The following is a 24,989-nucleotide window of genomic DNA, read 5'->3' as shown; positions in this document are numbered from 1 at the left end:
CCCTGCGAGTGTCCCGGGCCCATTCCCTTTCAATACAGGGAGAGTTTTTTTGGTTTTTTTCCAAGCTGCTTTTTTTTTTTTTTTTTTGACAAACCCAAACCAGTCCCACCCCAGTAACTCCCAGCGTGGCCCCTGCAGGTGAAGACAGCGTTCCGACAGAAGGCCCTGACGTGCCACCCGGACAAGAACCCGGACAACCCCCGGGCAGGTGAGACGCCAGCAGCAATTCCTCCTGGGAGTTTTCGCCTCTCCAGGCTCCTGGGAGCGGCTCTGCTTCCCTTCAGCACTGTCCTTGAGGGAATGCCAGGGTGCCTGTCACCTGGAACACGCACACACACGGGGCTCAGAGTGGCTGTCGTTGCCGTTAACTCCGGTTTTTTAGGGCCGAGCGATCCCTGTCGGGTTTGGGAGCATCAGCGTTGAGTCAGTGCTGGCGCTGGAATTGCACCTCTCAAAATCTTCCCACGTGGTGCCTGAACCCAGACCTTTGGCTGGACGCTGGTTTCACCCGTGTCTCTCACAGTCCAAACTTCAGCAGCACGTTATCTGTGGGCACGGCCCGTTTTTGTCGGGGAAAGGGCCCCGGCTGTGGAGCTGAGCTCACCCAGGCTGAGCAGGGTCTGGCTTCTGCCGCTGCCCTGGTTCCCAGAGTAACTGTGGGGAAAAAAAATAGCAGCACTGAGGGGAAATCTGGGAGGTTTGATGCCTGCAGGAGCGATGGGAAGGATGTGGGGAAGCCTCAGGCTTATGTGTGTCACCTTGGAGGAGGAGGAGGAGGAGCAGCAATGTTGATGTGAGATGAAAAGTTTGGATCTCGGGCTGGAAAGCTGGTGATGTGCCAGGCGGGATTTGTGTGGAAGGGAGAATTTCAGCTGCCTGCAGTGAGGGGGGGAGTGGTTGTTGTAGATGGAAACTGCATAATTAGCAATTAGTTTCTTTTTTGTGCGTCGAGACTGCTGATAATTCATCTTCACAAAAATAAATATAATTTCCCAGTGCTTATAATAGGACAAAGGAAAGAGTTTTAAAGGCTAGATGGCTGTAATATAACATAACAATTTCCAATAGACATAAGCAGGAATGCTTGATGATTTATTTGTACACAAACAAGAGGAAGTGAAAGGAAAAGCACTGAGAGGAAGAAGAAAACCATGAGCTCCAGCTAAATGTGCCATGAAGGAGACATTGCAACCCATGATAAAAACAATCAGTAAGAAAAATTAGGTTCACGTGTTCAAGATTTTTCTTAAAATGAAACGATCCCAGGTTTTGTTTCCTTATTTGCTCTCAGGCTGATGTGACAGATGTTGCCCTTTGGGTTGAGGTGACCCTGGCAGAGGTTGGCTTTGGAGAGATGATTCTTCTTTCTTGGGGAGACATTCCTGCAGGTCTCTCCCATGAGGAATTGTCTTTCCTGTTCTTTCCCAGATGCCTCACATGGTTTCCTGCATCTTACCCTCATTTCTTCTCGTTCCCAGCGGAAATCTTCCACCAGCTGTCCCAGGCCTTGGCCGTGCTCACAGATGCAGCAGCCAGGGTAAGGATCATCCCTTGGGAAGGGCGGGATTTTGGGGTGTTGCTGGAAACTCTTCCTGTCTGTCCTGCTCTGTTCTCCAGTGGGAGAGTCTGTGAATACAAGTCTCAGCTGTCGTTCCCTGTTGTTCTCCACAAGATCAAATATGAGCTGCCAAACAAAAACTGGGAGAAACGTTCTGTTTCTGATCAGATGCTCTGTCCAAGGGTGAGATACTGTCTTTAAGAACATGTTGGACTGGAGCATATCCCATTTAATAACATCAATGATAACCACCCCTGATTCAGGGACACCAAATTCCCATGGCAACAGTGCATTTGCAGTTCCCTCCAAGTCAGGGGCTGACAAATGAATAATACCTGGATGTGATTGCTGAGGCTCCAAGCTTTTCAGAAAAACAGACCAAAAATGAGCCAGTAACTCTCTGCAGATAAGCTCAGAAGAGAGACGTGTGCTGATTTCAGGTGATAAGAGCTAAAACCATGAAATAACTTCTCTTTTCAAACACTGGCAGAGCTTTTAATCCCCTCTCCAAGGGGGAATTCAGCTTTGGGCATCCAAGAACTTTTGGTCTTCTGTATATTTAAAAGGAAAAACTGTTTAGCAAAACTTTGCCATGCAGGAAGGGAATAAAAAAAAGGGAAAATCACAGCTTTTTCCAGCTGATAAAAACAGTTGTACAACTATTCTGCAGGTAATATGAGAGGCAGTCTGTGCTCACCTCCTACACAGAGGTTCTGTGCAGGCTGAGGAACACGTTAGCAACTGGTTTAAACAGGTGCCAGTGAAATTGCCAGTTCACCCCAGTTCTTAGATCTCTCTAGTGCTGAATTAATGTTGGTGTGTTTTTGCTGCTGAGGATTTTGGGTGCTCTTTGATGTGATACATTCATAGCACCTCATAGCACAGGTGTCTGTGAATAAATATTTCATGTCAAATAGACCCTTTTTAGTTGTAAAACTGTGCTCCAAAGCCACCCTGGGGCTGTCACCAGTGCCCCTAAAGCCGCTTTTGGGATGTTCAGGGAACCAGAATGTTCTTCCCACCTCTGAAGATGGGTCAGAGTTCTCTCCAGTACCCGTTGAAGTTATTCCTGGACTTTCTCACCCTTCCATCTGGAGATCTTCGGGCCTCTTCTCGTGTTTTCAGGATATCTGTGTTAACTTCCAACACTTCTAGGGGTGATGTCTGATGTCATTTTGTCCCCTGCTTTCCAGTTTCTCTCCCTGTTCCTGTAGTTTCACCCTGTTGTGCTGGTTCCTTGGCAGGCAGCATATGACAGGGTGAGGAGGGCGAAGAAACAGGCTGCAGAAAGGACACAGAAGCTCGATGAGAAGAGGAAGAAAGTAAAGCTTGGTAATAAAACCAAACCTTCCCGTTGCCTTGGACTGGGTGTTTGCATTTCTTCTCCCACAGGAACTCCCCCAGTGATCAACCTGCTGTCATCCATGCCTGGTGGCTTTGGGTTCTCTGTGCCCAGTACAATGCAGGAGCCACCTGGAATCTCCTCCCACAGCCATGGCTGGGATGGCCCTGCTCTGGGAAGGAAGGAATTAGGTCCTGCTCTGGGAATTTGGGGGGTTGATGCCTGTTAGACTCCTTTTGATGTGTGGGGGCAGAGGAGAGGTAGCAGTGACACCAGGACGTCAGTGTAGGTGTAGCCACATTTGTGATCTTTCCCTCCTCCCCTGGCCAGCAGGGAAAAATTAAAATTCTCTTTGGGTTGTTTTAATTTCTGTTAAGTGTTTTGCATTTTATTTATGAATTTGTTTTTTTTTTTAATTCCCTCTCTGCAGACCTTGAAGCCAGAGAACGAGAAGCCCAGTCCCAGGAGAACGAAGAGGAGGAGATCGGGATAACGAGATCATTAGAAGAAGAAGTAATGATTCATTCTTAGGTTTCTCTGCTTCTTTTGAGGAAAGATTGCTGAAAGTCTTCTTTCCCTTCCTGATGAAATCTATGGGATGAGATGCAGCAAATCTCTGGGTTGCAGGTCTTCAGGCTCTGGGACTAAGGGGCTCTGTGAATCACACACTCCCAGGGTGGTTTGGGTTGAAAGGGACCTTAAAGCTCATCCAGTTCCAATCCCCTGCCACGGGCAGGGACACCTTCCTTTGGACCAGGTTGTTCCAACCTGGTCTTGGAAAAAGAGGAACGTAGAAGGGATTTTGTGGCAGTCTGGCAAACATGTTGATTCGGGGAGTTTATTTTTCCTGCCCTTTTCCTTTTGCACAGCAGACAACAACAACAACAACAACAACTGCCTGGTTATCTGCTGGCTGGGAGGGATGGTGTCACTGGGAACATCCCACTTTAGTGCTGGAGCTGTCCCAGGAGGGGTGGCCCATCCCCTTGGGATTCCTGGCGTGGAGCAGCCCTGGAATTGCCTCAGGTGTCCCGTGCTGTGTTCCCTGTGCCGTAGATAATCCGCCTGCGGGAGGAGGGCTCCCGGCAGCTGGAGGAGCAGCAGAGGCTCATCAGGGAACAGATCCGGCTGGAAAGGGAGCAGCACAGCCAAGGTGAGCACAGAGGAGCTGGGAGCCCTCACCTGCCTCATGTACAGGGCCAGAAAAAGTCCTGATCTGGCAAGTTCAAGCAACAAAACAACCAGAGCCCCAGAGACAGAAACTCTCCTTGGGGTCCCCAGGCTTTTCCTGTATTTTTTTTACCTTTCTTAGCTTCATTTCACATATTTTTTTTGTTTTTATTTCCTCCCTTTTATTTTTAATTTTTTTTTTTTCATTTTTCTTTCAATTTTCGCAAACTGGGGGAGGATGTTGAGAATTTGCTTGGCGTAAACCACTTTGAGATCCCTTGCAATAAATGCACCATTATAAAGTATTTAATTGCGGGGCCAAATTAAATTCCTAGGCTGTGCTATCCTGCTTTTTGTCTACCCTTAATTTTTCCACAGTTGTTCCCGCCAGGACAACTTCCTTTTGCAGGGAAAGATGTCTCAGAAGCTACCAGGTCTCCTGCTTGTATTTTTACTTACCCGTTTCTTGCCTTGATCGTGGCAAGTCTGGGCATCCTAGAAGGGGAAAACGCTGCCATGGAATATTCAGTCTGTGCTGCAGTTCCTGTTGCACAGGACTTTTGGGGCTGGAATGGTCTGGTGGAAATCCAGAAGTGTTTGCTGTTGTCATATGCATGATCTCAGGGAAGATTTTGTGCTAAATGCTGAGGAATTTTCTCACTGTGTTTTTCCCTTTCCCCTCTTTAGGCAAGCAGGAAAGAAATGGAGCAGAAGGCAAAGTAACTCCTAAACTCAAGGTAGGACACTCTTAAAAAGCTGGGTTTTGGTGTAAACTCATAGAACATGATGGAAAACAGAAGGCACACTTCAACCCTGCTGAGCTGGCTCATCCCTTTTTACAGTGGAGGTGAAATTGCCCTGTGGAATGTGCATCCTCACGTGAACAGCTCTTGTCCTTGCCCTTAGAATCCCTTCCTCCCTCACCTTTCCTCCGTCTGCTCCAGATTTCTGAGCCTGAAATTGAGTTGTTTTTGCTTTAAGCGCAGGGGAACATCTGTAATTACCCTGACAGAGCCGTCAGCATCCTTTCAATGTGATCTTTTTATATTCCAGTGAGCAACAGTTTCTCCCTGTTCCCCAAACAGTTTGTTCCCTGTGCTCATTCCCGTGCTGAGATCACTGTCTTGGCAGTCCTGGGAGTGTGGCTGTAAATAGCAAACGTGGGGAATGTGCAGGGGGGTGGGAGCAGCGTTGAGCACAGCAGTGCATTCAAACAGACAAAATTAACTCCTGGTCTTTATTTCCCAGCTCAGATGGAAATGCAGGAAAGAAGATGAGACGGGAGGGGGATACTCCAAAGATGTGCTGCTGCAGATCCTGCAAAAGGTCCCGTCTCACACTCACTTTCCTACTGCAGGGTCTTCCCCTGCTCTCTGGTATAAGGATAATGAATTCTGGGAAGCTGCATATCATAAAATCATGGAACAATGAAATGGTTTGGATTGGAAGGGACCTTAAAGCCCATCTAGTCCCACCTCCCTTCCACTAGCCCAGGTTGCTCCAAGCCCTGTCCAACCTGGCCTTGGACACTCCAGGGATGGGGCAGCCACAGCTTCTCTGGGCAACCTGTGCCAGGGCCTCCCCACCCTCACAGGGAAGGATTTTTTCCCAGTCTAACCCTATTCCCTGTCAGTGTGAAGCCATTCCCCCACGTCCTGTCACTTCAGTCCCTTGTGAGATATAAACTGGGGTGGCTGATTTTTGTCTCTGTTCAGCTTTCTCGTGCAATTTTCAGAAATCATCAGCACGTTCATGCAATCATTAGGTTGGAAAAGACCTCCAAGATCATCAACTCCAGCCAAGTTTGATCCGTGAGCTGGGAGCTGTTTTCCAGCTAACACCTCTGCCCTGCTGTGGGAAGTGCAGAGACAGGAGCAGACAAGCCTTTGATCTGATTAGTCCCAGCGTGGCAGCTTTGTTTTCCCTCCCTGCAAGTGCCTCCCGTAGCTCTGGCTCTGAGCTGAGCATCCCTCTTGCACTGGGGCCTGCTGGAAGCCAAGTGTGTTGCTCTGTGCCTCTCTAGGATTGTTTCCTGGAGGGACAGAAATTATGGCAGGTTGGGGTTGGTTGGAAGCATCGTGTGGGACAGAAATGGTGACAGCTCAACCTCATGCCTGTGAAAACACATGTTTTCTCTTTGTGTTCGTTTAATAAATGAACTCCACGTCTCTCCTGGGTCTGTAATTAACTTTTTTTTTTCCTTCTTTCTTTTTTACCAGTATGGAGATGTGCTCAATTTGGTGATCTCCAGCAGGAAGACTGGGAGTGCAGTGGTGGAATTTGCTACGGTGAAGGCGGCGGTGAGTGTGCAGAGCCCCAGCTGGGTGTGGTGGGGGGGATGTCACAGGAGGGGACAGGTCACAGGGTGACAGCCCAGGGGCTGCCTGGTCATTAAGGCAGTGGAGAAGGCTAATGAGAGTCTGAAGGCACAGAGGGATGAAGGGAGTGGCAGAGCTGGAGGCACAGACCCGGAGCAGACCAGGCACATAAACAGGTTGTGCGTGGAACAGGCTGAGGGAAGAGACAGTGCCTGAAAAATCAGGCACCGAGCATTTAATCAGCTCCCACTGAAGGTGAATTACCTTGGAGTTGGGCTTTTGTGTTGTAGGGGAGATACCAGGCAATTGCAGTGAAAAACAAATCAAAGTGTCCCAGCTCACTGTGAGTTTTAATAATTCACGTGGCTGTGGGAACAGAAATCATCAGTTACCCTTAATTTTAGTAGTTCCATCAACTTACTCTGTGCAGGAGCCTCTGTTCCTTGTCACCTGTTCTTTCACTCACATCCAAAAGATCAAAAGGAAAACCAGCCCAGAACTGTGTGTGACCTGTTCATCTGAAGATCTGGCAGGGGTATGTTCTGTCTGTGCTCAATGCAGATAAGGACCATAAAAGTGCCTTAAAGATGAGCTGATTGCAGCAGATCTTAACAAATGCAATCACAGAACGGTTTAGGCCAGAAGGGGCCTTAAAGGCCCTTAAAGTTCCACCCCCTGCCATGGGCAGGGACACCTGCCACTAGCCCAGGCTGCTCAGAGGTCCATCCAGCCTGGCCTTGGGCACTTCCAGGGATGGATCCTCCTTGTTTGTGCCCCACTTGGCCTTGGGGCTGGTCTGAGATGGGAAAGTGATCCTTAGGGACCTGTGAGGGAGCGGGGCCTGGAATTCAGGTGGTGATGGAAGAATATTTTCCTTGCCAGGAGATGGCTGTGAAGAATGAAGTTGGCCTGATAAACAACCCTCTGAAGATCTCCTGGCTGGAGGGGCAGCCCCGGAGCCACCCCAGCACTGTCCTCTCTGACAGCACCAGCCAGCCCAGGACCTCACAGGTAAGGAGACATGGGCTGTGGTATTTAAATTCGTTGCTGTAGCAACCTAAATTTCGGTGTGCTTTGTACTTATGGGCAAATACGAGCTGCAAAGAAACACTTGATGCCAGGCCTGGCTTTCCCATCAGCTTTTCTGTGCTGGACCAGTGGCTTTTTTAAAGAGAACTGGAGCTGTTTGGATGACTGGATCTTCACACACTCACTGTCTTCCAAGTGAAGAACAAGGATGTTCCTTGCTCAACCCAAAGCCTCCAATGCCATTCTGCTGGGATTTGTTTAATAGGTGTTGACTGTGGGAATTCTCTGGCTGAGAGCTGCTGAAATGAAGGTTTTTTTAGGCAATCTTGGTTACTCACTGCGTTCACAGAAGGAAATTTCAGTGGTGGAAGGAAACCTCTAATTTTAGGGTCTGCAGGAGGGAGGAGAAAGCAATATCAAGCTAAATACCCTTCTAGAGACCTCATTGTCTGGGTTTGGTCCTCCACACCAGTGTGGTTACTCCGAGTGCAAGCTGCATGTCTTCTGGCTTACTTAGCCAGTTCCTTGGCTGGGAAGGTGGGAAGGGACCTGGTTCAAACTTCACGTGACACTTACCCTCCTCTCCTCCTTCCCTGTGGTATAAAGATCCAGAAATCTCATTGCTGAGAGGGCTCCTGCCTTGTACCCTTAAGCTGTGTGTCTCCATCAGCCTTTTGTGTGTTCACTCCCTAAATATTTTAAACCTGTGAGATTGTTCAGTACATTCACTCTTGACTTTTTTTGCCAGTACTTTGTTTATACATCAGAATGCCTGGTTGTTGTTCTATCCATGTAGAATCTGGGAGAGTCCTGCAGCCACGGGAGATTCAGAGAGGGGACCAGAGTGGTAGAAAGGAAATTGGGGCAAAAAAAGGATTCCAAACCACTTTATTTGAGAATTTCTCATTAGGAGAGAGTGAGAACTGGCTCATTTGTACCAAAGGGTGTTGCTGTTGCAGTTGGAGCTTGGTGGTGGATTCCAGCCTGTGTGGGTTCAGGTCCCTGAGTTTATCCTGGCCTGTTTCCATGCCCAGAGCTTGTTATTTTGGAAGTGTGGTGTCTGCCTGTGGTGAAGGATTACTGTGGCTGGGGCAGCAGGGAGAGCAGGAAAGCAGCAGGAGGGGTTCATGGTGACCCACCTCTGCCCAGCACAGCCTCCTCAATCCCATCCTGGTTCTCAGGATGGGGAGGAGTCGCTGCCAAGGCCTTCCCAGGAATTGCACTGCTGATGCTTGGCTGTCCTTTCTGCTGCTTTTTTTTTCTGTAAGCAACTGGAATTTCTGGGATTATGTTGCAGCCTTGCATCTCTAAGCTGCTCTGCTTCCCACTTTTCCTAGCGCCTGCTCCAGACCCTCTCAAAATCCTGCTCCTGCTGCATCCACCAGGATGTTTCCACAGGATGATTAGTGTGCTAATAGCTCCTCTTGGCTGTTTTGCTTGCAGCTAATTTAAGTTTGCCCTCTCCAGCTCTAGGCTGTGCAGGATGAGCTTCCAGATCCCTGTTGCTCCTGCCTCTTCCTTTCACACCCAGCCCGGCTTCCCAGCCATCAGACTCCACATCCCTGCTTCCCAGCTGCACAAATCTCATTCCGATTCAAGCTGCCCTCGCTTCCTATTTGCTTCCCCCCTGTTTTTGTCTGAATCCACCCCCATTTTGTTCCCACCCCGTGCAAAGGCAGCTCCTTCCCTGCTCTGCTTCAGCAAACAGCCCAAGGCCCGCAGCGTTCTCATGGCAACGCGCTCGCCACTCATCCTCTGGGACAGTCATCCCGGTGCTCCCTGCCTGGGACAGGCACCTGGGAGCTGAGTGCCAAAAGCTGCAGGTGAAGGACGGTCAGACCCTAAGCAGGGGGTTTGGAAGTGCTTCCCGTGTGGAAGCAAGGCTGGCTGTTGTGCTGGGAGGAGGCAGTAAGTCGCAGGCTGCTCGTTCTCCTGCGGCCACGGGTGCACGTTGTCCGGCAGCTCCTGGAGAGCTGCTGGAGCCAAGCAGGCGACTTCCCCTTGGATTACAAAAGCTGTGGCTTGGCCAGTGTTACTCCAGGCCATTGAGAGCAATGCCTGTGTGATGGTTCAGAGCACACAGTGGCTGTGCAGTGCAGTGAGGAGCTTGTTTGGCCACTACAACGGCGTGGAGCACTCAGGTTTGGGAAGGTTTTCCCTGCTCCTTCAGCAGGATCTCCCTGCCAGTGCTCCTCAACCCTGAGAAAAGCCTCCTGCCTGGCATCCCTGCACCTTTTCTAAGCTCCTTGGAGGTTTCAGAGAGTTTGTTTCGTATTACCAGGCTCTGAGAGGTGAATCTGACAGGGTAAGAGCCGGCTGTGCCGGCTTTGGAACGTCCCTGCACTTTGCTGTAGCCACTTCCAAAGCTCCTGGTTATCTGGGGGCATGGAAGTTTTATTATTGTTGTTTTTTAAAAGAGCCCTTATATCTAGCCTATCAGAAAGGTAAGAATTGGTGACTACTGCAGTAGTTTCTGCAGTGTCCTTTTAGCAGTTTGCCCTGATGCTGCCCCAAAATGTTCTCAGCCTGGCAGAGCCCTTCCCGCTCTCCAGCTCAGGGGTGGAGAACCAGGTCTTGCCCTGAGCTGTGTGAGCTCTCCTTTGGGGAAAATCAAGTCCCAGCAGCTCTCTCCTTCCCCCAGCCCAGAAAAACAGAGCCACGCTGCTTCCCCTCCCTCAGGAAAACCTGCAGGAGGATGGATCTGGGCCACTCCAGATACCCTGTGCTCCTGGTGCCTTGGCTTTTTGTGGCTTCTTACCAACTAAATGAGGCAACCAGACACTTCCAGTCACAAATACATTTATTCTTCCATGTCTGTACAGCTGGGAGCTCAGTGCATGCGTGAGGCAGCAGTGTGTGGAGACATCTCCTCTCCCCTGCCAGGAGGATAAACCCACTGCTGGTGCTCTATCACGAGCACGAGTGGATGCTTACCTGTTTCCAGGCTGGGAGTGCCAGCTGCACTGGAGCTGGGGAAAAAGAAACCCACAAGGAGGAAGAAGAAAAAAAAAAAAAAAGAGGAACAGCTTTGATTTTTCACATCCAGACACGGTGGGAGAAGAACCCCCAGTTCCCGTCTCTCGGCCCTTGCCACACCTGTGGCTTTGAGGTGCAGTGCTGCTGTCTCCTTGCAGGCTGCCTGCTGTCCCACAAGGGATCCATGCCAAGTCCCTGGGTGTCCCTGCCCCGCAGTGTCACAGCCACATCCCCAAAATAACAAGTCTTTCCCAAACGATGCCGTTCTTCCCTGAGGAGGAGACGCACAGTCCGGAGTGGGAGATTCCCAGGGTGAAGAGTGGAAACAGTGCTCTCACCTGAGCTCTGCTCCAGAGGATTCCTTGGCAAGGACAGGGATGGTCTGTGGTGGGTGAGGCAAGGACAACAAAACAGGCCACACACGACAGGCATGCTCCAGCATCCTTCCTCCCGCTGGGATCAGAGGAACTGGCAGCAGCATCGGGTAAATGGGATGTGGTGAATGATAAATACCTTCAGATGGCATAATCTCTCGGGTTCTGTTTCCTGAGGGTCTGCAGGACGTCCTCGAGGAGCGATAGCCCCAAATCCACTTTGAAGGACAGGAAGGGGTCAGCCAGGTCGGGAAGAGTGGTGCCGTTCTGGGAACCTGCCTCTGAGGTCCCGTGGTCTGTAGCCTGGTCCTTGTGTGTCTGAGTGCCTTTGTGGTACTGAGCGGCGTCGGAAAAGGAGATGTCGGAGTGGGAGTCGGTGTGGTCGATGATGTTGGGGCAGCTGGAACTGTCCAGGTACAGCCGGGGAGGCTTGGGAGGGGCTTGTGCCTTGGCCAGGTTCTGCTCGCTCTGGCACGACAGGTAATCAGACTTGTCCTTCAGATCCCTCAAGCCTTCCCTCTTCTGGCCGTCAGTGTCCAGAGTGTGGCTGTTCTGGTTCAGGATGATGACTTGGTTGCCCAGCTTTTTGTGCCTCCTGAGGGAGAAACGTCTGAAGAACGTGGTGGACTTGATGGACCCTCTGCGCCAGGTATCCATGCTGAGGGGAGGCAGTGAGGAGAAGGGACCTGCTGACTCCTCACAGGCAGGTGCTGGACTTAAGCCACGGGATCAGCAGCGAGCCACGCAGCAGGAACAGCCTCTTCCTGCCCCGTTCCCGTAGCTGGAAGGAAAACAGAGAGGCTGGTAGTGCAGGAAATGCAGACTCCACGCTGTGGTAAGGAGCAGTTGGCTCGTCTTGGATCTTAAGGAGTCTCCTCCTTGAGTGGAGAAGGAACACGGTGTCTGAGCTCGTTAAACGTGTGCTGGTGAGGAACAGCAAGGCACAGTCACCATGAGAACAGATCTAATCTGGCATCTAGAACAGAAGGGCACCCGGGTGCCATGGTAACCAGCCACCTTCTGCGGAGGGGCACCGCCGGAAAATCCAGTGGGTGGTTGGGAAGGAGACGGTGACTCAGTCCCACTGGAGGAGCCAAGGAAGTAGAGGCGAAGGGGGATGTAAAAGGCGACGCCGTGAAAGGCAAATGTCGGGAGAGCGGAATGCAAAGGAGACTTACGGCGTGTCGGAGCAGCCCCGAGTCCGAGGGCGCAGAGGAGAAGCTGCTGGAGCACTCGGAGAACTGTGCCTGCCACGCTCACCAGGATGAAGGAGCCAGTCTGGGGACAGCTGAGCCGGGAGTTCGGGAATTCAGCCAGGTTGGACCCAGAGTGCTAAAAATCCCCGGAGCTGCCGCCGCCGCCGTCTCTTCATGTGCCGCCCGTCGCCTCTTCCCGGGCTGCAGCTCCTGCTCGGATGTGTTTGTTTTGAGCCAAGCCCTTGCTGAGTCAGCCACGTCAGGAACTGGGTTTTACACGATTGGTAATTGCCAGGATTGCAGGAAGTAGGTGTGTGGAGTGGCAAAGCCTCAGCCCACGCTGCCTGAGGAGCAGGAGAGCTCCTCGGAGGCACCCGGACTGCTGGGAGCTGCCAGCTTGGAGCCCACCTGGATCAGGCTCTTCTCCTCCCTCCTGCCGCTCTGAAGGCTCCGTGTGTCAGCAGGGCTCCCAAACCAGGCTGGGAATAATCTCTTGTCTGTTTTAAATTTCAGTCCGTGTGCGAGGTGGAGATTCAGGTTTGTGTGGGTGATTCATCTGCATGAGTCTCACACAGCCTCTTCCATCCAGCCCAGCAAATCCCTGGGGTTGGTGGACAGGACTGGGGAGGATCCTGGTTCTGCTGCTGAGGGCCAATACCCATCAGTGTTTTCTGAGACACTGGTGCTGCCAGCACCCAAAGGTCATTTCACTCATCTGGCTCCTAAGACACCAATTAGACTCCTAATTTCCCACTCGACGTTCCTCATCTGTTGTGGGGCTTCTATTTTGTCCTCGCAGCCGGAGGAACCACTTTGCTGGCACTTGATAACAAATTGCACTTGCCCCATTTTCATGCAGAGTCTTATTTAGCCATTCTATTGCCTTTGTATCCCAGCTGCTTCCTAAGATGTCCTTAAGTACCCAGAGAAGCTGTGGCTGCCCCATCCCTGGAAGTGTCCAAGGACGGGTTGGACGGAGCTTGGAGCAACCTGGGCTAGTGGGAGGTGTCCCTGCCCATGGCAGGGGGTTGAATCCGGATGATCTTTGAGGTCCCTTCCAAGCCAAACCATTCTGTGATTCCATGACTCTCTGAAATCACCACTAAACCCAGTTCCTAGAAGAATGAACGTGAGTGATTTTTTTTTCCATTTACCTTCTGTCAAGACACTTATTTCTGTTTGAACTGTCAAGGAATGAGATGGATGTTTCCAAGCCTTGCGGTGCTTTCATACATCCAAAATAGCACGGCCACCTACTAGTGTGGAATGGCTTTGGAAGCAGAGTTCCAAAGCACTGGAGCAGCTGTCATCTGCTGCCCACGTTCATTAGGCAGAGTCTGCAATCAGCTGGGTTCACGTGACAGTTGCTGCCACACGCAGCAGGAAGGCTCCGGGAGCTTTGGAAAACTATTCCATTCCTGCGTCAGGTTTGGGGAACATACCTGGTGGTTTTCTTCCTGCAGCCACTTAGAATCGTTCAGGTTGGAAAAGACCTATAATATCATCAATTCCAACCGTTACAAGCATAGAATCAGGAATGGTTTGGGTCGGAAGGGACCTTATGGATCATCCAGTTCCGCTCCCCTGCCATTGTCAGGGACACCTTCCACTGGCCCAGGTTGCTTCAAGCCCTGGCCTTGGACACTTCCAGGGATCCACAGCTTTTCTGGGCAACCTGTGAGGTGCCCTCACCACCCTCAGTCGGTTGGGAGTTATCAGTTCCGTGACTGATCCACAGAGGTTGGGTGTTTTTATGGCATCAGCCTTTGTAACGGGTGAAGTGTACGCTGGACTTTGGGCCGCAGCGTTGCAGGTGCAGGGTGAGCTCATCATCCAAAATAATGCCTCATCCAGCCTCGTGGGGAGCAGGGAGCAGCTCTGGCAGCAAGAGGGGAATTCAGGAATGCAGGCTCTCTGTGTCTCCTGCTTTCCCCATCAGCCACGCTTAGGAAGCAGCTTGTTTTTCTGTAGCCAGGCAGCTTTCACACCTCACCCGATCTCTGTGGGATCCAACTGCTTCCTGCCCAGAACTCCCGTGTTGAGAGGGGGGTCTGGGGAGAGGGGAGCTGGGTCTGCACTGTCCCTGATGGGTTGTGTGTGTTTCCTGCTCCCTGCCAGGCATCCGTGGTGTCGGAGCGGGACTACGAGAGCCTGGTGATGATGAGGATGCGCCAGGCAGCAGAGAGGCAGCAGCTCATCGAGCAGCTCCGGCGGGAAGACGAGGAAGAGTCTCACACTTAGCGTGACAGTACGGATTCTCCCCACCCCTGCACCCCCCCGCCCTGAGCTCTTTCTTAATTTAAGTCAATAAACCTCCTTTTTTTAAAGCTGGTGTGGGAATACAAACTCCCAGGGACTGCGGCCTTTATCCCTTTCCAGGTTTGGGGAAGGAAATGGCTTCAGTGTGCAGGTATTACCCTGTCAGTGTGTGTCCAGAGCAGCTGCCCCATCCCATGGGACAGGGTGTGAGGGGTGCCATCAGAACACCAAACCTTGGAGCTTTTAATCCCTGGAAGCCATGCATCCAGAATGATTTGGCTGCAGCTTCAAACAACCCACAGAAGGACATTGGTGTCTTTAGAGCAAAGCTTTATTGGTGTTACCCCTACAGCAGGATCCGTACATAGCTCTAAACATTCCAGCAGTGCAACTGCTGCTGTTGGGATTAGGGCTCACAACACCTTTCTGTGCTATTTTGGGAACCCTGTGTTATGCTTGGATGGCACTCTGGTATCTGGAAGTCTGAGGATGCTGCTGACCACGATCCTGTGTGGGATGGAAATGGGCCTTGCTGCCAAGGGAAGGGGATTCTCGGACCACTGGGTAGGTATAGTGGTTCCCTCTCAGATTTCAGGGATGAGATGGGGTGCTCTCCATGCCTGGTGTCCCCCTGTAACCTCCCTGGCCCGGGAGAAGGCACGGACCTCTCCAGGCAGCCTGAGAGAAGGCAGACAGGTCTGTTACTGAGCTTCCTCCAAGGCATGCTAAATAGATAATTAAAATGTAAAAAGCTGGAATTTGCCAGACTGCCATCCTGCTGAAGGCAGAGCTGGAGCCATCTGTTCCCTCTGCCTGATTTTTGGGCATCCTTTCCTCCCCGTGCTCTTGGGAAACAACAAGGATGGCAAAATCCCGCTGGGTCCAGCTCTGCCTCTGCACCGCTCCTCTCCCCGCCCGAGCGCCGGGAGTCTGGGACAGGAAGGAATGAAGGGGGAAAAATTCGCTGTCAGTCCTGTAGAGATGATGTCCAGCAGGATCTGGGCTGGGTGGAAGGCAGGATTCTTCCTGGCTATTCCCTGTGGAGGCACCAGACCAGGGTCTGGCCCACGCCGGTCATGCTGACCACGCGATAGCCGAGCTTCTCCAGCTTGTCCAGGACCACGCGCGGCGCGTCGTTCACGTAGTACTCACAGCTGCTCCCGGGAAAGAGGAGGAATAAAGTGAGCTGGGGGGAGGAAGAGACGGGAATTTCCTTGTGGAAGTGACTCTGCCTCGCTCCTAACCCAGGTAAGCCCGGTGACTGCACCTGGCACAGGTGAGTGCGACGCAGTGCCTTGGTTAACCCGAGGGGAAGGACACAGCCCACGGTGCCAAACCAAGGGGAATCCTGTCCAGCAGGGAAGGATCAGGTTAAATGGGAATGTGGCTCAGGGATTGGGTGTCCAGAGCCACGTGCTGCTCGGAAACTGGGCTGAAACTGCAGCAGAGGGTTCATAGGTAAACACAGGGGAACACAGTTCTGGGAATTCATGGAGAAGGCAGAGAATCTGGGCCAAGCAGGGAGGAATGATTCAGGTGTTTCTAAGGAATGAAATCCCAGTGTTCTGCCCATGTTGGAGCATGTCTGTAAGCTGGGTGGGTTTGAGAGCCCGTGCTGATATTTGGGGATTGGAACAAGGTGCTGCTTTCAGTCAGGTGGGAAAGCTTTGGAAAGCCAGGAGTTGTCTGTCCTGCACAGAGGTGCCAGGTGAAGTGGAGCACAGGCTGCTCTGCCCCAGCAGTACCTGGGAGTCTGGGAACTGACACCGGGATCCTTGTCTGGCCCTAATTCCTCATTGGTTTTGTGCTGGCTCTGTGGAGCAGAAGCTGCTTGTTCCTTCCCCTAGATCCCAGAGCCTGCTCCTCTGTGGAATCTTGAGGGCTGTGACACTGCTCCCCAGTAAAGGACCAGACACAAACTGGGCTGAATTGGGTGGGGACAGCAGAGCTGAGCTGGCCTGTAGAACCTTTGGCACTGGATCTGCCAGCCTTTCCTTTGACACAGCTTCTGGGATGCAGCATTTATTGGAGCAGCTGGGATAAGTTCCAGGGCAGCTCAGCCCTTAGGTGACTCGTGGTGCCTGATAATGACGGGTTGCAGGATCACTGGGGATCCAGTTTGGCCACCTTAACAAAGACTCTCCTGATTTTCATACTAATAACGATAAAAAAAGGTCCAAAAGCCTTTCCAAAGCTGCTCCTGCTCGGGTTGCAGAGCCGTGCTGGAGCAGGGAGTGCTTTAAAGCACAAAATAACCCCAAGATGTGAGAGATTTTCCAGTTTCTCAAGATAGACTGTACTTGGCTGTAATTATAGATGTGGTGTAAAGATAATGTGTGTTATTATAAGTGTCTTTGAAGTCCATGCTTTCTCCAGGAGGGTTGCCACATAATCCTTCAGATTCCCAGTGGGAGGTGGTAAATATTATTCCCATTATTCAGAGGAAGGAGCAGAGGCAGGGATTTGTAGGAACCTAAAAAACGGAGTGGCTGAGCTAAAATCAGGAGGAAAGAGTTCCCGGGGCTTTATCACAGCTCTGTGTTGAGGGAGGCAAAGACTGCACAGTGTGGGCATCGGACACGCTGCCGTCTCCATGTGCATCCAGCCGGGATGGAGGGGCTGGGACACCTGCAAAGCCTTTTCTTCCAGATAAAACGCCATCAGGGAAGAGAGAAGTCATCCCTGATCGGCACTGGTTTGGTGTGTGATTCCACCTGCTCTGCCTCCGGGTGTGCCAAACCAGGAGAGCCCACGCAGGGGTGGGGCAGGAGCGTCCTCCGCACGCGGCGATTTGCGGGGATGGAGCAGCCAAGCTCCTGGGATCTCTGCCCAGCTCTCCTCCAGCTCCCTGAGGACGGGGTTTGGCTGTGCCCGGAGGAACAGGTACGCTGAATGTCAGCAGGTGCCTCAGCCCTCAGCTCCCAAATCCAACAGGGATCGCAGTGAAGACCAAAGGGCGCTGAGAGCGTGTAATGACCGGAGAGGCCGAGGACCCACATCCGCCCGGGCACACCCAGAGTCCCCTTGTCCACAGCACCTGAGGGTCAGGGATTTGCCCCTCGCCGTGGCTGCCCCTGTGCTACACCTGGGCTCTTCCCTGTGCCCATCCCAGCTGTCCCTGTGCCACCCCTGGCTGCCCCCAGGGCTCTGCCACAGGCCCAGAGCGCGGGGACCACGTGCCTGCTCCCCACACCTCGTGGGACTTAATGAGGGGCCTTTTGGCCGCGCAGAGCTGCGGAACAGGATCCGTGCACCCCCTGATTACAGGGAGGTAAGTGCTTCACCTGTCCATCCCGGTTTCCCAGCAGGTTCGTGCTGCTCAGGCCTTTCCTCCAGGCTCCCTCCAAGGTCACGGTTAAGGTTTTGGGGCCCGCGGTGCTGCAGGAAGGGGCAGGTTTGCAGCGTCTGTGTCTGCTCAGGAAGGACTTGGGGAAAATCCCGCTTGGCCGTGGTGCAGATCCCGGAGCTCTCGGCCCTGGTTGGGACGCTGGTGGAGGTGGCCGGGCTCGCCCCACTGGCACGTGGCCATGCTCTCGGGGTGCCAGCAGCCACGTTCCAGCCAGGGGACTTTCCCAATTCCCTGTTGCTCAAGAGCACGCGGGGACGACGTGCAGTGCCGCGGGGATGTGCCGTGGGGATGTGCCATAGGGATGTGCCGTGGGGATGTGCCATAGGGATCTGCTGAAGGGATGTGCCATAGGGATGTACTGTAGGGATGTGCCGTGGGGATGTGCTGAAGGGATGTGCCACGGGGATGTGCCATAGGGATGTGCCATGGGGATGTGCCACGGGGATGTGCCCCAGGGATGCAGCGGAGTTCCCAACTATGACACCAGGCTGTGCCAAGGAGCAGGTGGGGCAAGAGAAGCTCAAAAGGCTCCAGGCCACAGCGAGGAAAGAAAGGTGGTGTGAATCCACCAGGGAGATCCCGTAGGAAGCCTCAGATCCTTTCCAAACAAGCAGAGCGTGGTGCTCCTGCAGCTCCCCCAGCTGCTGGGGCAGGTGCCACAGAGGCATTTATCTGTCCTTGCCTTCCTTTCCCACCCGAATCCCAGGGATCCTTGCCCAAATCTCTCAGGATCCAGCAGCGCTTCTTCCTTCTTGGAGCCTGTTCTCCTTCTCCCCTGCCATGTCTCCCATCCCGTTGCATAACTCGGGGCTCGGCGGGTGGCAGCACGAAGCCAGTGCTGCTGCCAATCCCTGCCCACCCACCGTCTTGGGAACAGCAGCACAGGGAGGGATCAGCCCGGCAAACCCCCCCCGGAATTCGGTTGGGATGGGGGGGGCCCCAGTGTTTATATTTTATCTCCTTATTCTTTAAAATCTCCCACCCCACTCGGATTTTAAGGCTGCAGCAGCCGAGGATCCAGCCCTCGGTGTTTGCCAGGCTGGTGCTGAGTAGGGGGGCATTTCCCAGCTCCTCAGATGGAAATTTAGGAATATGCTGGGACAAGAGACCCCTTCTGTTAAATACCTGGTCCTTCTCCTCTGTGCTGTGGGACGTGAACAGGAATTGAGCTGCTCCTCTCTGTCAAGTTCATTTGCATTTAGGGTTTTGTTTTGCTTTGTGGTTGTTTGGGGTTTTTTTCCCAGGTAAAACTAAGGAGTGGAATATCAAGTGGGCAAAAAAAAAGGAAACAAAGCGGGCCAAGCCATGAGGAAGATGCTGGTCACGCCTCCACATGGTACTTTCCTGAAGGCTGAGGTCAAACTCGGCCTGGGCAGAGATGGGACGTGGAGAAGTGGCAAATATCCATGGTTTGGGAACATGCAGGTGAAGGGGTGGGAGTCGAGGGGGACACCACGAGAAGCAGCTCTGACCTCAGCACTCAGCAACCCATGGGAAAGCTTTGGGAGCTGTTGAGAGGGGCTGGCTTGGGAGAAACCTCGAGCTGCACTGGAGAACAGGATGGGACAGGACAGATTGTGGCTGAGCTGGACGGGATAGGATGGGATGGGACAGAACAGACAGTCTGTGGATGAGCAGGACAGGATGGACTGTGGATGAGCATTCCAGGTGGCTCAGCACCACAGGCAGGGCAAGGCTGTGACAGCAGCGTTTGCTCCTGAGTGTCTCAGGGCTGGAGGTGATCAGACCAAGGAGGTTTGAGTTCAGGATGAGGGGTGGGATGTTGGCAGATGGAGCCATGCATGTCTTGTTCCAGCTGGGCCATGTGTCAGGTAACAGCCAGGAGCATCCTGGCATGTAAGGGGTGAGGAGAGAGGGAAAGGTGGGTCAGGTGCTAAAAGAGGGCCAGAGCAAGGAAAAACTAAAGAACTAAGTGAAGTATCAGGCAGCATTTCCTCAGGTGAGCGTTGGCAGGCAGGACAAGACACGCCCCAGGATTAACTGTACAGCTGGAAGGTGCTGTAGGAAATGCCAGGAGTGAAAATGCTTCACGTTTTTTCAGGAAAATAAGAAGAGGGGGACTTACAAGTTGTTGCCCAGCATGTTCCTCTTCCTGGCCCCCAGGAAGTCCATCAGGTTGGGATCTGAGTGCTCGTCACCCACCATGGTGGGACCAGCCTCCTGTGGGAGAGGCAGGGGAGTGGTGAGTGACATGTGGGGGTACAGCTCCTGCTCCCGCTCCCAGCACAGCTCCAGTAAGAGCTTTACTGGGAAGGGAATTGCCATGAACCACCTGTCTGGACCAGGAGGGGACCTCAGTGAGCCCTGCCCTGGCCACTGGCAGGAAAACACAGTCATTCCCCCCTGCAAGGCCAGGACGGGCCGTTCCCAGCAAGTTCCAGGCTGGAAATGTTTGCTTTGCCCTGGCAAAGAGCAGAGTTTCCAAAGTCTCCAGAGGGGAGACTGAGCTCCACTGATCCAGGCTGCCAGTCCGACAGGGAGCAGCACATGTGCCCTTTCCTGTACCTCACCCATAATCACTCAATCAGTTTGTCACTGCTGGCAGACGCTTCGGTGCTGCAGCGTCCCCTCACGTCCCCATTCCCAGTCCACTGCTGCTTCCTTTGGGATGTGTAATGGGACATCTCCAGCAGCAGCAGCAGCGTCCATCACCCAACTCCCTCCCTTTGCTCATTTGCTGTTTTCACCGGCCCCCCTTCCTGCCCCAAACCACTCTGGCATATTTGGGTTTTTGGGTGGATGGCTCCCCTTTGGGTTGGGAAAGGGAAACCCCAGATAAGCACAGGGCTGTGGGCTCCCGCAGAATCCTGCAGGATGTGCTGGCTGCCAGGAGCTGGGGAGCAGCTGCCCTGTGGGATGTGTGTGCTGCCAGCACTGGGGAGTTACATTTCCTCTGTGGTTTTATCTGAGACTAACAGGCTGTGCCCAGCCAGGAATCCCTGACAGCGATCCCAACCCCTGCCCGGCTCCTGCCAGACCCTGCTGCCAGCCGTGTCCACTCCTTGGCTGGGTTTTCCACCCTGGAACTGTTCTTTGGGGCCAAGAGGGAAAACGACGGCGAGGACGCGCGGGCAGAGCTGTCCCTTTGGCGTTCCTGGGATCCCGCCACAAGTTTCCCGAGTGAGTCGCTGTTTGGGAGAGGAGAATTTGGGGGGAGCAGAGCTGTGGTGTGGGCACCGGGGGCTCTCCACGCCCCGACCCCCGGGGTTTGGGCACCGGGGGCTCTCGCGGAGTGCGGGGGCGGTTTGTGCCGGACACCCCACACCGGGCACCGTCCCCCAAACCTGCATCACCCCCAACACCCTCCCCAGCAGCAGCGGGGACAGCCCAGCCCGGGACCGCACCCGCGGGCTCGTCCCGCCGCTCGTCCCGGTCGGTCTCTGCCCGCCCCCCGAAATTCCCCAGGCCCGGGGGTCCCGCCGGGACTCACCAGGCGGATTTGGGTGCTGATGAGCAGGTACGGCATCTCCGCTCCGCCGCTCCCGCCGCCGCTCCGGGGCCGCCCCCGGTCCCGCCCCGGCGCCACCGCCCCCGGGCAGCGCGGGGGGAAAAAGGGGCTCCCGGAGGGGTCAGAGGGGTCCCGCCGGGAATGGGGAGCGGGAGACCCCCGGGGGACTCCGACGGATCCCTCGACGAGGGGTGGGCAGGAGGTGGTGGGCAGGAAGGAGATGGAGCAGGAGGAGAGGGACAGGGAGGTGATGGACCGGGAGGTGATCGATAGAGAGACAAAGGACAGGAGATGGTGAGCGGGGAAACGATGGTCCAGGAGACGACAGCCAGGGAGGTGGAGGACAGGGAGATGGGGGACAGGAGAAGATGGGCAGGGAGGCGATGAACGAGGAGATGATGGACAGGGAGATGACGGATAGGGAGAAGAAGAACCAGGAAATTAATAGCAGGGAGATAAGGGACCAGGAAATGACAGCAGGGAGATGATGGAGCAGGAACCAGGCAGGTGGGAAGCCCTGGGCCCTGCAGAGCATCACAACGCCCACCCCACCCTCCGACTGAACACTCCCCTGAAGCAGCGTGTTGCAATATTTTTGGGTAAAACTCCATTTTTCTACCAGCTGTCAAGCTTTTATCAGGGAACAGAGGGGTTTAAATCCCTTCACAATTTGAGGAGAAGCTCATTTCGTGGGACTGGGACAGGCAGAGGCACTTCCTCTGCAGGTGCTGAGTAATTCCCCTCCCTCAACACCCAACCTCTCAACTGGAAAACTGTACATGAACCAAATAATACTTCCGTAAATAGCAAATAATAGTTCCCTGGCCTCCAGACTTGGGGCCCCTCCACGCAGCTCCCCAGATTAACAAGCCACAGTCAATTCCTAATTTTGCTGATAACTCTCACCCCACTGGTTAAACATCAGCTCATTTCGATCATTCCCATCCTCAGGAGGCTCTTCCCCAGGTCCTGGAACAGTGGGAATGTTTGCTCATGGCTCTCCTGCCCCGGCACAAACCCACTGTCCAATGAACCAACAGCACCACCACCCTGGCACCTTTCACGTTGGTTGGATTTGGACAGGATTCCCACAATCCATGTGCCCTTTGGATCTCCACCAGGTGTGTGTGTTCTGTGGTTACCAGCCTGTTTGCTGCAGGGAACAACATGGGTATGAAATCCAGACCCTTCCAGAAACTAAAGGAAACCCAGCCAGTGTTCTGGCAGCCTGCCCAGCTCTTGCTCTGCCTCTTACACGGCTCTTTCTTGGAGGGGGGGAAGAAAAAAAAAAAAGTAAGGAAAAAAGAGGGAAACGAGAGCAGAGCCGCACATGACATTTTAATATTGAATTTCCTGAGGAGATACCGAAATCTGGGAGGCAGCTGGAGCATGATGGATCTCAGTGGTGCCATCCATCATCCAGGAGTAGCTTATCACGCTCCGGCCCTGGCTCCGAGCTGGCTGCTCCCAGCTCTGCCTGGACACGCGGGAGATGAGCCCAGCTCGGAATCACTCCCAGTAATTCAGGTAAAGGGAAGAAAAGGGTTCTTTGGCTCTGCCGTCACCCACGCTCCCAGGAGCAGGGAGAACACGGAAGGCTTGATTTTTCCCATTCCTGACCGGCGCCTTTTCCTAAAGAATCCTTTGGATCTTCCAGAAAAGGGCATTTCTAGCTTTAATGATCCTGGGATAAACAGGTTCTTCTTGGGGGATCCTGCCAGGAATGTAAGTGCCCTCTGCATTCACTGTGTTTCCTGTAGAAGGGAGAAATTCCAACCCTAAAGGCTTGGGATGATTGTTTGGCCATTCCTGCCTCCTTCGCCTAATTCCACCTAAAATCCATTCTCTCATCCCAAGAACTGGTTGCTCTGTGCACAATTCCCTCACTGCAATAACCCTGTCCCACTTGGCTCCATTGGGCATTCCCAATTTCCCACTTTCTGTCCCATTTGTCCCTTACTGCTGGAAGCTGAACACCCAATCCAGTGGGATTTCATTCCACGTACCCCCAGCCTGCAGGTGTTCTCTGAGGGTGTTAAAGGGTCTCTCCGGAAATTATTTCCTTGGAAAAGGACTTGGAACAGGTACAGGAGTATCTGCAGGTACAGGTAGAGGTGTGGTTGGAACTGCAGGTTCAGGTGTAATTTTAGGTTCATGTACAGGTGTAACGAGATACATGTACAGGTGTAAGTATAGGTTCGTGTGCATGTACAGGTGTAATTTTAGGTTCATGTACAGGTGTAATTTTAGGTCCATGTAACAGGTCCAGCTGTAACTGCAGGTCCATGTATTGGTCCACGTACAGGTGTAACTTTAGGTCCATGTACATGTACAGGTGTGACTTTAGGTCCATATACAGGTGTAATTTTAGGTTCATGTACAGGTACAGGTGCAACTGCAGGTCCAGGTCCGGGTGTAACTGTGGGTGCAGGTGCATGTACAGGCACAGAAACAGGTTCAGGTGTAACCACAGGTCCCTGTCCCTATCTCTGTCCGTGTCCAGGTGTACCTGCAGGTCCCTGTTGCTGTCCAGGTCCGTGTCCATGTGTACCCGCAGGTCCCTGTCGCTGTCCAGGTCCCTGTCGGCGTCCAGATGTCCCCGCAGGTCCCTGTCCGTGTCCAGGTGTACCCGCAGGTCCCTGTCCCTATCTCTGTCCGTGTCCAGGTGTACCCGCAGGTCCCTGTCCCTGTCCCTATCCCTGTCCATGTCCAGGTGTACCCGCAGATCCCTGTCGCTGTCCCTGTCCGTGTCCAGGTGTCCCCGCAGGTCCCTGTCCCTATCCCTGTCCCTATCCAGGTGTACCCGCAAGTCCCTGCCCATGTCGAGGTGTACCCGCAGGTCCCTGTCCCTGTTCGTGTCCAGGTGTACCCGCAGATCCCTGTCCCTATCCCTGTCCGTGCCCAGGTGTACCCGCAGGTCCCTGTCCCTGTCTCTATTCCTGTCCGTGTCCAGGTGTACCCGCAGGTCCCTGTCCCTGTCCGTGTCCAGGTGTCCCCGCAGGTCCCTGTCCCTATTCCTGTCCGTGTCCAGGTGTACCCGCAGGTCCCTGTCCAGGTCCGTGTCCAGGTGTACCCGCAGGTCCCTGTCCATGTCCGTGTCCAGGTGTTCCCGCAGGTCCCTGTCCCTATCCAGGTGCACCTCCACGTGCCCGCTCTGGGGGCGTGGCCCCGCCGCCCCGCCCACGCCGTGCGCGGCCCCGCCCCGCCGTGACGCTCCCCGCTTCCCATTGGTCCGCTGGGGGCCGCGCCCAGTGACGCGCCCGGTGCGCGCGGCCCGCGCCCGGTGCCCGGAGCCGCCATGGCCGTGCCGGTGTCCGTGGCCGCGGCGGTCCCTGCCCGGGCCGGGCCCCGCCTGGCCCTGGCGCTGGGGCTGGGGGCGGGCGCCGGCCTCGGCCTCGGGCTGCTCTGGGCCCTGCGCCGCCGCTGGAGGGAGGCGGCCGCGCCGCACGGCCGCGGTACGCGCGGGGAGAGCGGCCCCGGAGCGGGCCCGGAGCGGGCTGGGCATGGAGGGGACAGGGCTGGAGTGGGGCTGGGATAGAAGGAATGGGGTTGGGATGGAGGGGATGGGGCTGGAATGGGGCTGGGGTGGAAGGAACGGGGTTGGGATAGAGGGGATGGGGCTGGGATAGAAGGAATGGGGTTGGGATGGAGGGGATGGGGCCAGAATGGGGCTGGGATAGAAGGAATGGGGCTGGGATAGAGAGGATGGGGCCGGAATGTGGCTGGGATAGAAGGAATGGGGCTGGGATAGAGAGGATTGGGCCAGAATGGGGCTGGGATAGAAGGAATGGGGCTGGGATAGGGGGGATGGGGGAAATGAGGTCGGAATGGGGCTGGGATAGAAGGAATGGGGTTAGGATGGGGGGATGGAGGGAATGGGGCTGGAATAGGAATGGGGGAAATGGGTTTGGGATGGAGCAAATGGACTTGGGACAGAGGGGAATGGGGG

The 24,989-nt window shown here is 54.0% G+C and overlaps 4 protein-coding genes and 1 long non-coding RNA gene across 5 annotated transcripts in view; 3 read left to right on the top strand and 2 right to left on the bottom strand.

The window, feature by feature from the left end:
- The window catches only part of DNAJC17 (DnaJ heat shock protein family (Hsp40) member C17), a 16,748-nt gene extending 2,458 nt beyond the window's left edge, over positions 1 to 14,290 (top strand). The window contains exons 2-11 of the mRNA XM_017838252.1: positions 139 to 208; positions 1,479 to 1,537; positions 2,803 to 2,890; positions 3,331 to 3,413; positions 3,957 to 4,053; positions 4,758 to 4,807; positions 5,319 to 5,396; positions 6,290 to 6,370; positions 7,271 to 7,399; positions 14,082 to 14,290. Of these exons, the coding sequence (XP_017693741.1) occupies positions 139 to 208; positions 1,479 to 1,537; positions 2,803 to 2,890; positions 3,331 to 3,413; positions 3,957 to 4,053; positions 4,758 to 4,807; positions 5,319 to 5,396; positions 6,290 to 6,370; positions 7,271 to 7,399; positions 14,082 to 14,204 (858 nt within the window). The 3' untranslated portion in view covers positions 14,205 to 14,290. The remainder of the gene's footprint in view (positions 1 to 138; positions 209 to 1,478; positions 1,538 to 2,802; positions 2,891 to 3,330; positions 3,414 to 3,956; positions 4,054 to 4,757; positions 4,808 to 5,318; positions 5,397 to 6,289; positions 6,371 to 7,270; positions 7,400 to 14,081) is intronic.
- On the bottom strand, positions 10,200 to 13,733 carry CUNH15orf62 (chromosome unknown C15orf62 homolog). Its single transcript, XM_017838253.1, has 2 exons — positions 11,946 to 13,733; positions 10,200 to 11,548 (listed from the first exon to the last, which is right to left on the bottom strand). Exon 2 carries the CDS (start codon positions 11,422 to 11,424, stop codon positions 10,909 to 10,911), a length of 516 nt encoding a protein of 171 aa, XP_017693742.1. The 5' UTR covers positions 11,425 to 11,548; positions 11,946 to 13,733; the 3' UTR covers positions 10,200 to 10,908.
- A 245-nt stretch (positions 14,291 to 14,535) lies between the features above and the next one.
- Positions 14,536 to 21,145, bottom strand: GCHFR (GTP cyclohydrolase I feedback regulator). The gene is made up of 3 exons (XM_017838254.1): positions 21,023 to 21,145; positions 19,658 to 19,752; positions 14,536 to 15,376 (listed from the first exon to the last, which is right to left on the bottom strand). Exons 1-3 carry the CDS (start codon positions 21,056 to 21,058, stop codon positions 15,253 to 15,255), a joined length of 255 nt encoding a protein of 84 aa, XP_017693743.1. The 5' UTR covers positions 21,059 to 21,145; the 3' UTR covers positions 14,536 to 15,252.
- LOC108509028 lies at positions 20,353 to 22,561 on the top strand. The gene is made up of 3 exons (XR_001878566.1): positions 20,353 to 20,712; positions 21,992 to 22,161; positions 22,399 to 22,561. It is a non-coding gene; the product is annotated as an uncharacterized LOC108509028 (long non-coding RNA).
- A 1,777-nt stretch (positions 22,562 to 24,338) lies between these two features.
- RMDN3 (regulator of microtubule dynamics 3) overlaps positions 24,339 to 24,989 on the top strand; it is a 20,565-nt gene continuing 19,914 nt past the window's right edge. Inside the window, exon 1 of the mRNA XM_017838215.1 lies at positions 24,339 to 24,563. Within this exon, the coding sequence (XP_017693704.1) occupies positions 24,339 to 24,563 (225 nt within the window). The remainder of the gene's footprint in view (positions 24,564 to 24,989) is intronic.

The sequence above is a fragment of the Lepidothrix coronata genome, unplaced genomic scaffold (genome assembly GCF_001604755.1).
Source record: "Lepidothrix coronata isolate B3197 unplaced genomic scaffold, Lepidothrix_coronata-1.0 Scaffold329, whole genome shotgun sequence".
Lineage (NCBI taxonomy): Eukaryota > Metazoa > Chordata > Aves > Passeriformes > Pipridae > Lepidothrix > Lepidothrix coronata.
The sequence above is the reverse complement of the archived record's forward strand: the minus strand, read 5'-3'. Positions and strand labels throughout refer to the sequence as shown.